Source organism: Erigeron canadensis, chromosome 7 (genome assembly GCF_010389155.1).
Source record: "Erigeron canadensis isolate Cc75 chromosome 7, C_canadensis_v1, whole genome shotgun sequence".
Taxonomy (NCBI): domain Eukaryota; kingdom Viridiplantae; phylum Streptophyta; class Magnoliopsida; order Asterales; family Asteraceae; genus Erigeron; species Erigeron canadensis.
Genome location: NC_057767.1, coordinates 38,209,301 through 38,229,587, shown reverse-complemented (window position 1 = coordinate 38,229,587; position 20,287 = coordinate 38,209,301). Strand labels below are relative to the sequence as shown.

At 33.6% G+C, this 20,287-nt stretch overlaps 1 protein-coding gene and 1 pseudogene across 1 annotated transcript; both read left to right on the top strand.

Moving 5' to 3' along the window:
• Positions 1-4,886: 4,886 nt before the first annotated feature.
• LOC122608570 (heat shock cognate 70 kDa protein-like) lies at positions 4,887-7,682 on the top strand. Its single transcript, XM_043781664.1, has 2 exons — positions 4,887-5,146; positions 5,918-7,682. Exons 1-2 carry the CDS (start codon positions 4,930-4,932, stop codon positions 7,546-7,548), a joined length of 1,848 nt encoding a protein of 615 aa, XP_043637599.1. The 5' UTR covers positions 4,887-4,929; the 3' UTR covers positions 7,549-7,682.
• Positions 7,683-8,842: 1,160 nt separating this feature from the next.
• Positions 8,843-11,838, top strand: LOC122609493 (annotated as a pseudogene).
• Positions 11,839-20,287: the final 8,449 nt, after the last annotated feature.

The window sequence follows — 20,287 nt, the reverse complement described above, 5'->3', positions numbered from 1 at the left end:
GCATAGACTAGAAAAGAGAGCTAGAGCAGAGATTATGGATTATGATGATTATTATGATCCAGGATCACTTAGGGATCAAATGAAAGAACAGTCAGGGTTAACTCATACATCTTCAGAGTCAGAGTCAGATTCGGATTCAGATTCGGATTATGAACCTTAGTGCTAATGATCTTTTGTTTTTGTTTTTGTAATAATTATAAGTTAAATATGAATGTATTTGTTACATTATATTTATGATATAATATTATTGTTGTAAGTTAAAATAGATAAAGATTATAAGATAAATATTAATGTAATTGTTACATTATATTTATGATATAGTATTATTTATTTTAATTTTTGTTATGTATTTATACTATTTTATTATGTCTTGACTTATGATTTATGTTCTTTATCTTTGTATATGTAAATCGTTTGAATTGCAGATAAGCTTCAAAGGATAGGTGCATTGTACGATCTTGATGCTGAAGAAGATCTAAAAAGTATCGATGATGAAGATTTGGAAGAAGGAGAGTTCATTACTTCAGAAGCTGATAGAAAAAGGTTGCTTGAGATACCTTATGACTTTGATCGTGTCTTTAATGAAGATGAAGTCATTCAAGTTGAACCAATAACTGAAGTAGAACATCTCAATCTCAATCCAATCAGAGATAGTCCAGATAAACCTAAGAATGCTGCAAGGTTAAGATTTGTTGTATATGCAAACATAGTTGATGAAGGACATGACAATATTTTTCATCTATACTGGAATATAGATGCTACACGAGAGGTTGACCTTGGAAGATTTAATATACCTCCGGTGCCATAAGATCATGAGTTTATTATTAATAGACTAATTCCAGGTTATAGAGGACATACTGGTTTGATGATACGTGATGCGTATAAACCATCAATGTTTTGGAAATATGTCTCAGACAAGGATGCACCCAAATACTTCTCAATGATACAAAGTTGGTTCAATGATCACAGAATCAAATTGTTTATTATCAAGAGAAAGGAGGGTTGCCAGTACATGTCAATAAGTCAACGACACTTCCACTCTCTCAGTGATTCAGACATGATAGATTTGGGAAGACGCTGGTTCGTTAATCTTCAGAACAATGGACTTGCAGATTTCTACTGGAATAGATTCAGAGATGAAAGAATTAAGTATTTCAGTGCTAGAGGTTTGAAGCCAGAAAAAAGGTTGATAAAGCCAACACCTTTGAAGAAGATTAAGAATCCAGATGGCACATTTCGGTTTGTCCAGAAGAGGATTAAATGTGTTAAGAAGGTTCCCGCTATCAGATGGGATCAAGATATGCTGACAGAGATGACATTTTGGCAGATAGATATCAAGTCAGGCGAAGCACAGATGTTTGTTGATGATTCAAAGAAACAAATGTTGCTATGCATGTATGATCTGATGCAGGTTGTCAACTTGTCAAGAGGTGATCAAAGAAGACTTTTGGATACACCTTGTTCAACTGTGGATTTTTGGAGAGTAGAGGAAAGACGCTATCGCAACATTCTCGCACATTGTTTGCAAGAGAGAATTCATGCGAATAGCACCAGACTTTTGTTTAATGGATAGTTTTGAAGTTCAAATTTTGAAGACTTTAAAGAGATCTAGTTGCAATCGTCAAGGGGGAGTCTGTAGATGCAGATTCGTTTTGACAATCGCAACATAGATTTGATTATCGTTTATGTTTTTAGGAACTTGTTTGTAATCATTTAAATAAGAACTTGTGTTGATATTTAATGATTACGTTTGAACTTCAATATTATATCTGTTTATGTTTTATATTGTATTTGTGTGTTATATATTGTTTTGCAGGTACAAGAACATAGAATCAAGGTTTATAAGTGTCGTAGAACACTTAAACGATGATTGGATGTTATGTACGAGCCAAACAAAGTAAAACAAAGAATCAAAGGGTCGAACCTCGTGCTGACGTCATCAGCATGTAGGACTGGCCTCGTGCTGACGTCAGCACGAGGCAGATCGATTGATTATTGTTTAGGGCCTAATCTACGATTAAGGCTTAAGCCCACACGATCCAATACTTAACTAGTATAAATACAAGACCTAATCTACGGAATTAGGTTAATCCTTGTTAATGATTTACGAATTCTTGAGAGTTATTCACGAATTTCAGAGCTAAGGTTAATTGTTCCTTCGTGTGTTCTTCTACACGAACCACAAGCCTTGTGCATCTCCTTGGGTTGATTAATTACTTATTAATTAACAAAAGACAATAGCAATCTAGTTATCTCAAGAGGATTCCACACTCTTGACATAACGAATCACATCTTATTACGATCCACGCAACAATAGGGCACCTGCTGATGAGCTTCATAACAAGAAAAAATCTTAGAGTTTGCTATAATGCACCAAATCTAGTTAGGGGTGTTCATTATTTGGTTTCACCCGGAAAACCGTCCAATCCAATTGGATCTGGGTTAACTGGGTTTGGGTTGTTTGGATTTGGTTGGTTAAAGGTTATAACCGAATAAAAGTATCGGGTATTGGATTGGTTTTGGGTAAAAAAAAAAATTTGGGGCCCAAACCGAAACCCGATAAGTTAATATTGATAAACTTGGTTATATATATCGCATAGTCAAAATGCAAGTATTCTAAAATAATTGTAGTATGATATCATGAAGACAACACCATCACTATATTTATGTAGTTAATTTACTTAAGATATGTTACAAATTTAGTTCTAATTTACTATCCATGATAAGTCGTTATATATGTTTAGTTTAATTTTTGAATCATTTTACATTTTCGGATTTATTGGGCCCCAATCCATTTAAACCAAATGTTTTTTGGATGGTTTGGATCGGGTGTTTACATTTTTGGATTGGGTATTGGTTGGTTAAATTTTTATTTAAAACCCGATTAAACCAAACCGACTAACCTTATTAAACCGAAACCCAACCGTTTGAACACCCCTACTAGATAATCTAGTTCTTATTTATGATATTATATATTTTCTTATTGACCGAATAAGGTTACAACTTACAGGCGTACTATTGATTTAGAATTTTGTAAGATATATGTGATCACTAATCGATGATCACTTTGTTTGGAATTTTTGTCAAAACTTCATGAAAATACAGAGAAATTTCAAAACTTCACTATGGATTTTAGAGAGATTAGTTTATCAATTTGGATTCAAACCGGGAATTTTAATTACTCCATATTTTATAACCAACAAATATGAGTTTATTATTAATATGTCATAACTTGATATGAAATAGTGAATGAATTAACACAATAATTTATAAAATAAGGGTATCTATGACATTAACGGATAATAAAAAGGCATTTCAAAATTTGAATAAGAAAGAAATTTGGAATAAAAAGTCTAACAATAATTCTTTGTCAAAAGAAATTTTAAATAAACACTAAATGAATTATTTTTCAAAAAAAAAAATGTAACCTTCTCACGTCAATTTTTTCAAAACATATATTTATAAGATAATTTTTTTTTTAATTTTATTATAAAAAAAAATTTGAAAATGGAAATTTTCTAAGCCCACTTACCTGGCTACCTTGATGGACATTACTGCTTTTATAGTTAGACTTTTAGGTAGAGTAAAGATGTGAGGTTTGATTCCCATTCTTAACAATCAAATTTACAAACCAAACTTTGTTATGTTCTTTCATTTCCATATACATAATACACTTACCAAACACCCCTTATAGTCTTATACATAGGCATCCATAAATTATTTTTTTTTCTTATTCTTTCTTATTCAAGATAGAGAAAATCACGTGATTAGTCAAATTTCATTGCGATTATATCAATTTAGCCAAGTTTTTTTGGATTTTCACAAAATAGCCAACAAAATCGCAATAATTTGACAAAATCGCAATGAGATCTTCAAAATCGTAATGAGAACATCAAAATCGCAATAAGATTCTACAAAATCGCAATAAGATTATAAAGAATCGCAACGAGATTATGAGAATCGCAACGAGATTCTGAGAATCGCAACGAGATTCTGAGAATCGCAATGCGATTCTTCTGCATAATCTTTATGAGATCCTGCAGAATCTCTTTGAGATCCTGCATAATCTCTATGAGATTCTTCTGCAGAATCTCTACGAGATTATCAGAATCGCACAGAGATTCTCAGAATTGCATTGTGATTCTTAAAATCCAGTAGCGATTCTACAAAATCTGATTGCATTTTTAAGTTCTCATTGCGATTTTGTAGATCTCATTGCGATTTTGTCAGTTTATTGCGACTTTGTTGGTTATTTTGTGAAAATCTAATTTTTTTTGCCTAAATTGATACAATCGCAATGAAATTTGGCTAATCATGTGATTTTCTCTTTTAGATAACTTAACATAGTAATAATATATAAATAAAAAAACCAAAATAAATACGGAGTAGCATTCAACAAACAAAATAGACAGATTAAACTTAAAGTAGCATTGACAAAAGAGCATTTAACCTGTTATATACTATATTTTAAAATCTAAAAGAATCTTATTTTCTTAAAATAAATAATTATAATATTTCTTAATAAATAATTTGACTAAATCGTCAATGGGGTTGGCTCATTGGTAAGGTCTTTGATCTTAAAAGGATCCACCTGAATTCGAGTCTCACTTTTCATACTTATGGAGGTAGATTAATATGGGTTTTTCGAGGGTACAGCAGAATAAAATGCAGTTAAAAAAAAAATAATTTGACTAAATCATCATATGCTTAATTTCAGGAAGTTACCAATCAATTACATATATATTTTCGAAGAGTTTTTCACGAATAATAAAAGCACCAACAATACAGTAGACGACTTTTAGAGTTTACTTTTTGTTCGATCTGACTTCCGGGTATATACATATATTTTACAACTTCATTATTTAAATATCTAGAAAACAAAACAACTTAAAACAAATAGTTTTACTTTAAGCATTTTGATCAAATATAATGGAAGGCAAAATGAAGGAAGCACCGGCGATCGGTATAGACCTCGGAACAACATACTCGTGTGTCGCAGTATGGAACCGTAACCGAATAGAAATCATACCAAATGATCAAGGCAACCGGACCACCCCATCTTGTGTTGCTTTCGTTGATGCAGAACGTCTCATCGGTGATGGTGCTAAGAACCAAGTGGCCATGAGGCCTGCTAGCACAATATTTGGTCAGTATATATACTATCTTTCCTAGTTTGTTTTTTTTTCCTAGTTATTTTCGTAATTTTTATGATTATTCATATGGAAATATATATGATATTCATTAGTAGGAACATGTGCCAAAAGATAAGTATGGTGAAATATTCAAAAAATCTAATTATACTAGTCAATTTATTTGAGTAAAATTTAATTAGATTGATGAGACATCTTCAACTTTGATCGTAAATATATTTGTTTGTACTTTATAACATTTAATATAAAACGAGAGTAAGTACTCGCACGTTGCGGCGGTAAGATGGTAGGTTGATAGGATATAGGTTGTGATATGTCATAGAGTGTGATAGTCAAATGCCTTAGCTGTACGGGGTCGACCCTCGGATTAAAAAATTCGTTGAAAGTATATCGAATAACATTTTTAATGAAATAACATGAAATTTTGAGAACACCCATATAATTTTTATAATTTATCGATTTACGGTTTTTGAGATAAAAGATTCTGAATGAATTATAAAAATTTATGGAGGAGAGAGAAAAAATGAGTGGTTGATATTTGATGAGAGGGAAAAAAAATGAATGAACAAATGTTTTATAATATCGTAGAGATATCTAAATGGATTGAGTTTTAGATATACTTTTCGTTGATATAAATTCCATCGACTAATATATAACACAAATAAAGATATTTATGGCCAAAGATTAAAAAAAAAGACTTGAATAATCAAGCTAGGACATTTAAAATAGGAGACAGGAGAGTAATATAATTCAGTATGAATTTTCAGATGCAAAGAGACTAATTGGAAGGAAATTTAGCGATGTAAAGGTACAGGCTGACATGAAGTTGTGGCCTTTTAAGGTCATAGAAGGACCGGATGACACACCAAAAATTGTTGTCACCTACAAAGGTGAGGAGAAAGAGTTTTTGGCAGAAGAAATTTCATCAATGATTCTTGGAAAGATGAAAGAAATTGCCGAGGCGTACCTTGGAAAAGTTGTAAAGAACGCCGTGATCACTGTCCCGGCTTACTTTAATGACTCGCAACGTCAAGCTACAAAGGATGCAGGTCTTATTGCAGGTTTAAACGTTATCCGCATGATCAATGAGCCCACAGCAGCTGCAATCGCGTATGGTCTAGACAATAAGTCCGATATAAATGGCAAGATAAATGTGCTCATCTTTGATTTAGGTGGAGGTACTTTTGATGTATCTTTATCGACTATTGAAGAAGGGGGTATTTTTGAGGTGAAGGCGGTTTCTGGTGACACTCATTTGGGAGGTGAAGATTTTGATAGCCGGATGGTGAATCATTGTGTTTATGAATTCAATAGGAAATGGAAAAAGGACTTGTCTGGGAACCAAAGAGCGTTAGGGAGGTTGAGATCTGCGTGTGAGAAAGCGAAAAGGATTCTCTCAAGCACAACTCAGACCTCAATCGAGTTGGATTGCTTGCACGAGGGAATTGACTTTTCTATGAGATTCACTCGAGCTAAATTTGAAGAGCTCAACATGAGTTTGTTTGATGAATGCATCAAGACTCTGGAGACATGTTTGAGTGACGCAAAGATGGAAAAGTCGTGGGTAGATGAGATTATTCTTGTGGGTGGGTCGACTAGGATACCTAAGGTTCAAAATATGTTGCGCGAATTTTTTGATTGGAAGGAGCTTTCCAAGAGTGTGAACCCTGATGAGGCGGTTGCATACGGTGCAGCTGTTATGGCTTCAAAGTTAAGTGATGACGGCGATAAGAGTTTCCAAGATGTGATGTTACTTGATGTCACTCCTTTGTCACTTGGCGTCGATCTCAAAGGAGATGAGTTCAGTGTTGTGATACCACGAAACACTCGGATACCAACAAAGCAAGAAAAAGAATATGTAACAACTATTGATAACCAAGCTTCAACAATGATCAAGGTGTATCAAGGTGAAAGAACTAGAGCTTCACAAAACCATTTGTTGGGAGAGTTTAGATTTTCTGGAATCCCACTGGCTCCTAAAGGCGGTATAAGATTTAGAGACAGCTTTGAAATCGATGAAAACGGCATCCTAACTGTCACGTCGAAGATAATATCAACAGGTAAGACGGAGAAACTCACGATTAGCAAAGCGAATGGAAGACTTTCCAAGGAAGCGATTGAAAAGATGGTCAAAGACGCGGACAAGTACAAACTTGAGGACCAAGAATTCAAGAAGAAAGTGGATGCATACAATGCATTAGAGGATTGCTTATACAACATGAAGATAAAGTTCAAGGAACAAGATGGCAAGAAGAAGGTGCCCATTTCGAGCTTGAAGAAAATTGAGAAGGCCATTGCGGACACAACTAAGTGGCTCGAAGAGAACCAAGGTGCACCTGTTGTCGAGCTTAAAGCCAAGAAGGTATTTCTGGAGTTTGTTTGCAAGCCCCTAATCTAGCGTTCTTAATTAAATTATGGTGGCTAAACTTTGAGATTATTCAAATGTGTGTATATAATGTCTTGGTTTGACTTATTTTATATGAAAAAAGTTTGTGAATGGAAGTATCGTGATATTTATTGTGAGTGGACTAATCTCTAAGTCTTTCGGTTACTTTTTATATATTGTTTGATGTTGAATATATTTTCAATATACATCATAAACTTATTTTAATCTTAACATATAGTAATAAAAGTTGACCTAATAATTGTTGACTAATTCATAAATGATATTTATGATAGACCTAATATGTAGTTAGGAGGATTTTTTAAACTATTTTTTAAGTAAAATTTATTATTTTTCATAAAAGGTAATCAGCTAAAACATTTTCATTTTATTTTATTTATAGGACTTATAACTTACATTTTTTGAGTTCAAATCTTAGCATGAACATGACAAGAATTTCCCTGTGATTAATTTCTCTAGAATTGGAGATCCATAAGGAATAAGAAATTGAAATGGTAGGATTCATCATTTTGGTTTGTTTTTACATATATATATCCTCATAATTTTACTAAAAAATGTCTTACTCAGTTTTATTGTAAACTCCATTTTTGATGTCATTTACATCCATTGTGGTTTGTGACTTTGTTCATTTTCATGGTTTATATACGTCTTCAAAGATGTAACTCGCAACAAACTGGATAATTTTAAAATGTTCACTAAAATTCTTTAGGAAAAATGCAATCGAATCATGGAATTAACTAATAAATATATTTAAACACCTTTATTATATGTTGGATCATGTAAAAAAGAAAAGCATCTAAAATGGCAAAAAAATTTAAAAAGTTTTTTATTTTGTCACCTAATTAATCCACCATCTTCAAGCTATTAGAAAAGGGTGGTGATGAGTATATACTACCTACTTTAAGTTATACACCACCAAACATGTTTCATAGTATTGTACAATACAACACCATAAAGGAAATTTGGTGATATACGGTTAAAATTAAGTGGGGTATAGATCATCTCCTCTAATTAAAAGCAATTTTTAAGTTTTTTTTTTTAATCAATGGACAAGGACAAAGTTTTTGATCAAAAGATTGAAAATTATAAAGAAAAAATATATATATATGACATAACCTTTACAAATATTTTTTCTTCTTTTTTTTTACCCAACATGCCCTAAGCCCGACCCAAAACAATATGAAAGAAATCAAAATAAAAGTACACAAATGGAGTATACTTCTTTGTGGTCGGTTACCATTACGAGAAATCTACAAGTAAACAAGATAGAGTAAAAAAATTTCTTGAAATGAAGAGAAAGTTAAACAAAGCATCGGCGATCGACATTGACCTCGGAACGACATACTCATGTGTTGCTGTTTGGAGGAACGATCGAATAGAAATCATACCAAATGATCAAGGCAACCGAACCACACCATCATGTGTTGCCTTTCTTGATTCTCAACGTCTCATTGGCGAAGGCGCCAAAAATCAAGTCGCCATGAATCCTGCTACCACCATTTTGGTACTCAGCCTAACTACTACCCGCTGATTTTTCTTATTTGGTCTATTAAAGCGAATCATGCATATCTATTAGAATAAGGATTTTATTATTACTATATGAAATATTGACATTTAATTATGAGGTTTATGACAACTGGATTCCACTTAATCTTTTTCCTAATCTTACCCATTGAATATCTACATGTCACCAACCTATGAATTAGGATGATTATTAGGTTTATGAATTAGGAGGATTAATCATTTCCCTTTTTTTTAAATGGTGAGGTTGAAAAAACCTTTTCAAAAATGGTGTAGTTGAGTTGTCAAATCTGAATTCTCAAAACCTGGTTGTTAACATTCTACTTAAACCCGGATATAGTAAACTTGCCCATCGATACCTCCACTCTTGCCTTGGCTTTATTCTTGACCCTTGGTTATGTTAGGGTTCAAAAACCGGATTTGGTCAGGCCAGTTTTTTTATTTATCTATTTTTTTCTCTCTTTCTCTTTCTTTCATTTTTTAGAGTTTGGAATGTAAACGTACATTGAAATGGAAACATTGAACTAAATTGAGTACATTTATTAGAAAAGAAAACATGATATGGACTTACTGAGTTATGTTAAAACCGAATCTGTTTTTGTAACATCATACTCATTGTGTGTCGTTCAGTGGAAAACTATGGAGTAAGTATGCGGTGGTAGTGTGAAACTGGAATTGTTCTTTCTTTATGTCTGCTTTTCCCTTTTATTTTTTCATTTTTTTTTTGTATAGCAAATGAGAGTTTAAGTGGAAAGTCAATAAACGGGTTTCGCAAACACAGTTTTGAAGTGGGTTAAAGTCAAGACTCTGAGTTTCAGCAACCTGGCTGCAGTCTACACCATTTTCGAAAAGATATTTTTAACATCACTCGTTTGGAAAGTTTGGCCTGAAGATAAGAAAATTATTTAGATAATTTATTACAGCGCCTTGAAGTTCTAAGTGAGGACACTAATCTAATGTAGTCACTATAAAGGCTTAATTCTTTGTGCAATATGTATGTATGTTGATCATAATCTAGTTATTTATGATATACGCTTAATTAAGCTTGTTTTTATTGAGTTTCAAGTGACCATGAATAGTTCGGCTAACTTACACCCCTAGTTAAGATAACCCATTTGGGTCTTGCATGGCATAAAAGAGTTCCTTTAATAGCCTTACAATTTAAGACGGCTATGCACCCACTAATATTAGGATTAGGTCTTTAAATTAAAAATGAAAATGCTTTTGAGATGTACAATATATATATATATATATATATATATATATATATATGAGAAAATTATTTTGAGAAATTTTTTTGCGAGAACCTTTGAGAACTTTTCAAATCAAGCCCAACTAATAATTGTTCTTTATATGAAAATTGGTTTTTGATTGTTTTCTAAATAACTTATGTGTAGTTTTTGAAATTTATAATTGTGTGGAGCATGGATTATCATCCGTTATACAATTATGTGGAGATTTGGATTCTTGATCACATGTGCCCGAATATTGCTATGATCACATGTATGCAAGTCGATCACATGTGTAATTTTCAAACCAAAGATTGTTGTCACCTACAAAGGTCAAGAGAAAGAATTTTTGGCTAAAGAAATTTCATCTATAATTCTAGGAAAGATGAAAGAAACTGCTGAGGCATATCTTGGAAAAGCTGTGACAAATGTTGTAATAACGGTCCCGGCTTATTTCAACGATTCACAGCGTCAAGCAACAAAGGATGCAGGTACTATTGCGGGTTTAAACATCATACGCATAATTAGCGAGCCTACAGCAGCTGCAATTGGATATGGTCTCGACAATAAGTCTGCTATTACTGGCAAGATAAATGTTCTGATCTTTGATTTAGGTGGTGGTACTTTTGATGTTTCTTTATCCACCATTGAAGAAGGGGGTATTGTTGAGGTTAAGGCTGTTAATGGTGACACTCATTTGGGAGGCGAGGATTTTGATAACCGAATGGTGGATCACTGTGTTCGGGAATTTAAAAGGAAATGGAAAAAGGACTTGACAGCTAACAAAAAAACAACGAGTAGGTTGAGATCTGCTTGCGAGAAAGGAAAAAGGTTTCTCTCATCTGCTACTCAAACATCAATTGAATTGGATGGCTTGCATGAGGGGATTGATTTTTCCTTGAAAATTACTCGAGCTAAATTTGAAGACCTAAACATGAGCCTGTTCGATAACTGCATTAATATTCTGGACAAATGTTTAACCGATGCAAAGATGGAAAAATCATAGGTGGATGAGATCATTCTTGTTGGTGGGTCAACTAGAATTCCTAAAGTTCAACAAATGTTGCGGGAACTTTTTTATGGGAAGGAGATATGCAAGAGTGTGAACCCTGATGAGGCTGTTGCATATGGTGCAACCGTTATGGCTGCAAACTTAAGAGTCACGTCGCAGATACTGTCGCAGATACTGTCAACCGGTAAGACATGCCAACTCACTATTACCAACGAAAAGGGAAGGCTCACCAAGGAAGAGATTGAAAAGATGGTAAAAGATGCAGAGAAGTACAAACGTAAGGACCAGGAATACACAAAGAGAGTAAAAGCATACAATGCATTAGAGGATTGCTTATACACCATGAAGAATAAGATCAAAGAATACAAGGTTATCAGTAACGAGCACCGCAAGAACATGAAGAAAATGGAGAAAGCAATTGCTGACATGACTAGGTGGCTGGAACACAATGAAGGGGCTCCGACTAATGAGCTCCAACGCAGAAAGGTAAACCTAGAGTTTGCTTGCATGCCACTGATATAGTCCTCAAATATGTTGTGATTTCCCAAGTATGTGTATGCATATTGGTTTGACTTATTCCATCCGTTTCAAAAAAAAAAACTTCGATTATGAAAACATATTTGGTCTTTAAACGTAAATTTATCTTTTCTTTTTTTGCTAATTCTATTTTTATTTATTGCCATATGCATATAGAATGTGACCCAATAAAGTGGTTTAGGTTCATGTTTTTCCAAACAACCTGGAGAGTAGCATTTGATATTTAGTTTTAAGGGATATTTTGCTACTAATTGGCTTGGACTCTTGGACCGTTGCTAACTTCACACAACATCAACATCCTAAAACAACCCTTGAGTTTTCAGTGAGGATTATGAGTTAAAAAACATTAACCTAAAACAACATCCTAAATTGCTCATTTTATTGTAGACATGTACTAAAAGTCAACTAGTAATTCTAAATTAACCTAAAAAGATAAAAATAAAGATAATAGAACTTCACTTTAGGCAAATTGATTCAAATATAATAGCAATTGAAATGGTCATTAGCCGTCTTTGTGTAACTTCCATCAAGTTTCTTCTTTAGAAAAATAATCCTCAACTTTCAATCAGCTACCAAATAAGCGAATATAGTTTACTTTAATTCTAATTTGGATTATAAAAACTATATTAGATTAATATATATCAAATAGAAGATGAAAAATCAGTCCAAACATGGAAAAACAAGATAAAGTCATAAAACACTCTTGACAGTCATGTTACACTCAATTTAATAAAATGGCGGGGAAAAGGAAGCATAAGCAATCGACAATGACCTGGGAACATGTAACATTTGTGACTTTTGACTACGTTGACTTGTATTTTAAATGTAATTGCTTTGATGATGTTATGACAATTCCCGAATGTTTTGTTATAGCCTTACCGTAATTTAAATTTGCATGTGTTTACGGCTTCGTCTTAGCGTTTACTTGGATCGCGAATAGCTATTGGTCGAATCCGGAGCGAGTGTCCACTTTGGGCTCCCCTAGGCCGACCACCTTCTCCCCACCACACACCCAAATTCTTCTTTTCTTTTTTCCCTTATCTCTCTCTCATTTACTCCACTCCCCTCCTTTCTTTTCTCTTTTCTTTTCTCCCTTATCTCTCTCTCATTTACTCCATTCCCCTCCTCTCATCTAACTCGAGATCTCATATTAAATCCTTAATAAGTTCTTACAAATTTTGAGTTATTGGTGTTAAATTTACTAGATCTTGTAACAATAACAGTAATAATCATCATTTTCCCAAGAATCCTTTTGTTTCAAAGTGTTGATCCACCTTTTAAAGCCCCAAAACCGGATTTGGAGTTGTGTGTCAAATTGGTAAATTTTTCTTAGCTCAAAACATTCCTCTTACATTGTAAAATACTTCCATGTTATAGATCTAGACATTTGGTGGTCGATATTGGTGTAAAATGTGTGTTTTAGCTCAAAACAGGTTTTTGAATTGAATCTTGAAAATTTGAGAGTGGGTTTATGAAATTATACGTTTTTATGATTTGTTTATACTCAATGTTGATTGTGTCAATGTTTGATAACCGGATTTGAAGCGAAAAGAGTTGATGTAACTTTGATTTAGACTTTCATTAAAGATTTTTTTTTTCTTTCATATCGTCCAAAAGAAATATACATCATGATCTTGTAAATGCGAAAACAAATGATTCTTTGACACTTATATTTTAAAACGATAACAAAGAAAGTAGGTGTATTTTCCTACTTATATCAATGGAATTTCTCTAACTATTTGGCTTGTTCAATTTCAATGTTTAGTAAGTTACATCTTAATTTTACTTAAGTTTCCTTATAGTATATAAAATTTAAAAAACAATTAAAAGATGAATAATATTGATGTAATTTCTAGAGACGGACTTTTTGTATAGTTTATTTTAGTCTATATAGTATATACATATACATAAAGTCTCTCTCTCTCTCTCTGTGTGTGTGTGTGTGTGTGTGCTCACCGTTGGGAATCAAGCAACCACCTTCATCTTTACAAATCCTCTCACCTTTGCGGCTTTGCCTAAGAACCTAGAACAAATACCACTCTCAAAGCTCCACCATCGCCTGGAAAATTTCCAGGCAACCACTGATCCCCGCTTCAAGCCTCCTCGATTTACTACTTCTATTTGCTTTTAATTATGCTTTCACTTTCCAAAACTTATCTTTTTATTATTTTTATTTTTAATTTTACCTTTTAATCTGTTTTTTTTTCTTTAGTTTTTATCAGCATCATCATCAGATTGTTTTTTTTTTAAGTTCAAATTTGATTTTCGGACCTGGATTTTCGATCCTCACTTAAACTAGATAGTTGTTCTAAGTTTTCTTTCTAAATATCTAAATTTTCCACCTTCCATCAATTTCCTTTTCTTATAATTTTAAATTAGATCTTCCTCTTGAAAATTTAGTACTACTGCTTTGTTATATACAAAAGATACACAGATATACATCTTTATTATTACTTCTTTTTGAAACTAAAATTTTACTTTCATTTTTTTTGTTCTAATAAATTGCTAAGTTAAACTTTTTAATCTGGTTAGTTTTGTTTTATTATTGTTGTTGTTGTTGTTGTTGTTGTTGTTGTTGTCGTCGTCGTCGTCGTGAATATAAGTATCCGTGTTAGTGTTTTCAGTGTTACTTTAGTTTAATTATTGGAGTATCATTCTCCTAATCTTTTTGTTCAATTATTTGCTTCTTTTATTGATCGTTATTTTGCAGGAATTGTTGTTATATATATACATTCATATTCATATAAATTTATAGTATTTATTCTTTTATTGATTATTGTTATAATAATTATAATTATTTACGTTGTCTCTTACCTATGGTTTCGTGAGATCATGTCCTTCAATTTGGTTAAGGCTAGGGTAAATAGATACTTTAAGCTAAAATTCAGGAGCTGGAATGCGGGTAACTTTACTGGTAAATTTTTAGGGCTAGGAGATGGCTTGAATAGGTGTAAGATAGACATTGCATTCTTTCAAGAAACTAGGTGAATGGGGGAAAGCACTAAAGACGTAAATGGATAAGGTATGGTATTCTCGAGCGCCTTCAACGAGAAATGGAGTAGGTACCAGCGTGTATGCCCCTCCACCGAGCCTGGGAGTGGTTGAGAAGAAGAGTTCTTGGGGCTCACTGGATGAGCTTGTTAGGAGCTGCCATGATGACCAATGATTAGTTTTAGGAGGAGACTTAAATGGGCATATAAGAGTAGAGGCAGACGACTACTCAGGTGTACACGGGGGATTAGGGTTTGGAGAGAGATATGAAGATAGATGCACGATATTGAAGTTTGCTACTGCACACGACCTAGTTATCACAAACTCTTTCATTCGAAAGAGGGATACTCAGCTGATTACCTTCCAGAATGGCCAACATAACACTTAGATTGATTACTTCCTGGTGCAAAAAGGAGACTTTAGAGCATGCAAAGATTGCAAGGTCCTCCATAAAGAAGATTGCTTCTCCCAACTTAGACTGTTGGTCATAGATCTGCTCGTGAGTAGACAAGCAATCAAGTTAGAGAAGGTTGTAAAGCCAAGAATCCTCAAGAAAAACCTAATGGGGGAAGCACCAGAGACGTTTAGGTCGACGACTAGCACAAGGTTCACAAGGGAGATTTAAGAAAAATCGCATATGAAAGCTAATCAGTTATGGACACACTTGGCAGAGGGTATAAGGGAGACAGCAAAGGAGGTACTAAGGGTAACTAGAGGGATAGGAAGGCAGCGTAAAGTAGGTAGGGAATCTTGGTGGATCAGCAAAGAGTTCCAGACCAAGGTCGCGACAAAACATAGTTGCTTTAAAGAGCTTATCAAGAGCAAACGGAACAGAACAAAAGAAGACTGGTCATTGGCAAGACAGAGGTACTACGAATCCCAGAAAGAGCGTATGAAGAACTGTATAAGAAACTAGACTCCAAAAAACGATATCTTCATAATTACTAAAGCAAGGGAGAGTATACATAGGAATTTAGGAGACGTCATTTATATCAAAGATGAAAGCGGACGGAGCATTGTGAAGGATAGAGACATTAGGAAAAGATGGGAAAAGTACTTCACAATGTGTTTAATGGGAGGGGGTCGGGGCGAAGTGAAGGAGGAATCAACCACAGTACACACTCAGACTCACGCTACGACGACGATGTTACAAGGATCAGCCAAGACGAAGTAAGGTTCTCCCTGAAGAAGATTGGAAGAAACAAAGCAGTAGGTCTAGATCAAATTCCAATTGAGGCATGGAGATGCCTGGGGGGGTGTGGGGATATGCTTGTTGAGAAGTCTCTTCAACAAGATTTGGACAATTGCAGAGATGCCAGAAGAATAAGAGTTAGTGAAGTTATACCTATCTATAAGGACAAGGGAGACGTGCAGAGTTGTAGCAACTATAGGGGCATAAAACTCCTAAGTCATACCATGAAGCTGTGGAAAAGAGTGATCGAGATGAGGCTTTTCTTTTTTAAAAAAAAATCTTAGTGAAGGTAAAACTAAAGGACTTCCAGATCATCATTCCGACTGGAGCGATCGTGGGGTTACTCTCCAGTTAGGGATATATACCCCGGGGTTTGCTGGGTGTGTGCGACTATTGTAGCCTGTGAAGACATTAACCAGATTAAACACAATCTCCCAGCTTTCTAAACGCCCAGTGTTCAGCATCTAATAGACTGTTATGATAAGTACAACAAGTTGAAAGACGGAACAAAGAATGCTTGGGGGAATGTATGCAAAGCCTTGGAATTCATCTTAGGTAATTGTGGGCATTTATACAGTGAAACTAATTATTCCCATAGAAAATATGATGAGAAACAACCTTGTGCTAGTGCAGGGGTATGCTTTTCTATAAGAACTATTATATGATGAAAGTGCTCCAAAAGTAATTTCTCTGTGTTAATATTCATTATGATTAACTTTTTTGCGTAGTTAAATTCGGCTACAAAGATCGATTGGCTTGGATATGTTATGAAGGATGAGCAAAACTTTATGGAGATTGTAAAACTTCAATTGGTCATTTCTGTGATATGAGGTCATGTGCTTAAATAGGGAAAGGTAAAAGGTCTTTCTTAAATATTATATATATATATATATATATATATATATATATATATTGTTTTTTTAAATTTGTAAAGGATTATTGTTTCTACATATATTTGGATATTGATATTTAAAAAAAATTGTGTATTAATTTTCCATTTTTTCTTTCATCCGAAGGGTATGATCAGGTTTTTGTAATCGGTACAGGTGGCACGCTTGGCGCGGATGGTAAGCGTCATCATTGCATTATTTCTTTCTTGTCATTTTTGGTCATGGTGCTCATCGTGGTAAGTAATTTGCTGATTAAAGTTATGACTAAATTACACATTGATACACATGTTACCTTATCACATGGGGTATACATAAATGATATCGCTAGAAAACATTAAAAATTATCATTGAAAATTCATAGCATAATTAGTTAATTTCTTCCGAACATGTCATAATTAAGTTAATGTATAGGATATCATGACCAATTTGAATACCCATCGCCTCCCAAAATATATCAAAAACACTCTGTTCCATCATACTTGGCTACTAGTGAAAATCAAGTTACAACCACAGTTTGAGAAAGCAAAGTGTATAAAAATGTATGCAACAACAGCTAAAACAGTTCTTGTTGGTTCCTATATATAAAAAAGAGTTTACTCAGTAGTCGCTCACAGCTCAAGCTCATATAAAAAGGTGTTTGTCCTTTAGTTGTGTTAAAAAATATAACTACTGTTTTCTAGCGATATCATTTATGTTTACCCCATGTGATTAGGTAGCTTGTATATCTATGAGTAATTTAATCATAACTTAATCAGTAAAATTACTTACCACCATGACCAAAAATGACAGGAAAGAAACATTGTTTGGCGATGTATTTTGTCCCGTTGGGATGTTCAACACTTCGCTCAATCTTGAAGTACCCAGCCTCTCTATGATGATTTCCCCAATTATTCTGACATACACTAGTTTACACCTTTCTCCCTTCTTTATCCCATATAAGCACGCAAATGATCAGGCTTACCATCCACGCCAATCGTGCCACCTGTACTGACTTCCGGAAACCTGATCACACCCTTTGGATGAAAGAAAAAAAGAAAAAATAATACACAGAAAAACAAAATTTTTGTAATATCAACATCCAAATATATGTACAAACAATACTCCTTACAAATTAAAAAAAAACACAATATATATATATAAGAAAGACTTTTTACCTTTTTCCCTCTTTAAGCACGTGACCTGATATCACAGCTACGACGTACCGGTTGAAGCTTTACAATCTCGAGGAATTTTTGCTCATCCTTCATAACACATCCAAGCCGATCGATTTTTGTAACCAAATTTGACTGCGCAAAAAAGTTAATTATAATGATGATTAACACATAGAACTTACTTTTGGAGCCTTTCATCATATAATAGTTCTTATAGAAAAGCATAATGTTGCATTAGCACAAGGTTGCTTCTCATCATATTTTCTTTGAGGATAATTAGCTTCAATGTATAAACACCCACCATTAACTAAGATAGATTCTAGGGCTTTGCATACATTCCCCGAAGCACTCTTTGTTAGTCTTTCTTCTTGTTGTAATTATCAAAATAGTCTATTAGATGTTTAACACTGAGCGTTTAGAAAGCTAGGGGATTGTGTGCAATCTAGTTACTGGCTTTACAATCTCCAATAGTTTCACACGCCCAACAAACCTCGAGGTACATATCCCTAACTATAGGAGTAACCCCACGATCCCACCAGTCGAAATGATGATCTGGAACTCCTTTACCTTTGACCTTCGCCATATCCTAGAATTTAAAAAATGAAAAAATTAAATAAATAAATCATTAATTAATGAGAATAATTAGGCACATGAGAATAAAACATTTTTTTAACAACCAACAAAATCAATTATCGTTATAATGTGAAGTAACAAAATATTGGACACCATATGTCATCACTTACGTACATGAACGAATACGTTCACAGCATCGTAATCAAAGTTACATTATATAAAATGAATAAAAATTAAAGTCACGCCAATTTCTCCATGATAAATCTTTGTATCTTGACCTGCTAATAATCCACATGAATGTTAGTGACCGAATTTCATCTATAATCGAATCCACCGACCCCCTTTGTGACTTGAAGACAACATTATTGTTTCTATTTCTCCATAAACACCACATCAAGGTGGCAATAATGAGATGCATATCTTGCTTCCAACTTGACTCACCTCTCAATTCTTGAGCTAAATTGACAGAACCTTGACCGAGAAGAAAAAGAAACGAGCTATCAACCACCACTGTAAAACATAATCCCAAATCCTTCGCATGAACCAAACGAGAATAAAACATTAATAAGGCTTATTTTGATCAAAATTTATAAACTAGGGGTTCACTAATGCATATTTCTAAGTGTATATCACTTGTTGCATTTTTCTAAAAGCCGTAATAGTTATATTTGAAAAGCTAGTCTATCAAAATAATATGTGTGAATGTGTAAAAACCTTTTTTAAAAAGCTTTGTATTCCAATAGCAAAAATCTTTTCAAAATTCAAAGTTAAATAAAATATAATACGTTAGTACAAGAATACATTTCAAACAAGAGCATAACATGTGTACTTTGTGCACGACTAAACATATGCACTGTATAGTGTAACATCAAAAACAAAAGTTTCGGTTTAGTCATGCTTTTAAAAAATATAAGTTACACCCTTCATTTGTTCTTTGCAGTGCAAAAGCTTTTCATCAACTCTTACATGTTATATATTATATTATATTTAACTTCAAGCTTTTAAAAGCTTTTTTATCATTGAAGTGTAAAAGGTTTTTTAAAAAGCTTTTACAAGTTCTTACATAATCTTTAGCAAAAAGATTTAAAAACTAACCATTGTGGATGCCCTTCGAGCAATTTCAATGGAAGCTTTATGAAAAACTTTTACTTTTTGAAAAAAAAAAAGTCTTTCAAAAAGCTTTATACCTTTGGGTACAAAGGCTTATTATGTCAAAAGTTTGTCAAACATCAAGCTATTAAAGAAAAGCTTTTTCCTAAGGAGATGAACACATTAGATTATGTAAGTCCCCTTGAAATAGACCGTTAATAGCTTTTTCCAGTTATCTGGAGGTGCGGAACCCCTCACTATAACTCAGCGATTCACAACTTCTGAAAAATAGCCTTCAGATTAATTATCTGCAAAGTAGAAGATCTTCTCTAGGTCATACGAACACCTTTAGCACGAAAATAACCTGCAATATATGAGTAATTTCGACAAGTGTTAACCCTAAACCTAATAAGGTTCTGTATTTATAGAGAATGAATCGGACTTGGGCTTCAAGTGCGCAGGGTCGCAAATCTAGCCCATGTCGACATAAATGAGAGGTCGCATTTCTTGTCCGACATCATAAAATAAAAATCTATGCCTTCGTCTGT

What these genes read in the sequence shown, in the direction of transcription:
- LOC122608570 (XM_043781664.1), top strand. Translation starts at nt 4,930, where the DNA reads ATGGAAGGCAAAATGAAGGAAGCACCGGCGATCGGTATAGACCTCGGA. An exon ending in GCCTGCTAGCACAATATTTG is followed by an intron (nt 5,147 to 5,917) that starts GTCAGTATATAT and finishes ATGAATTTTCAG; the next exon opens with ATGCAAAGAGACTAATTGGA.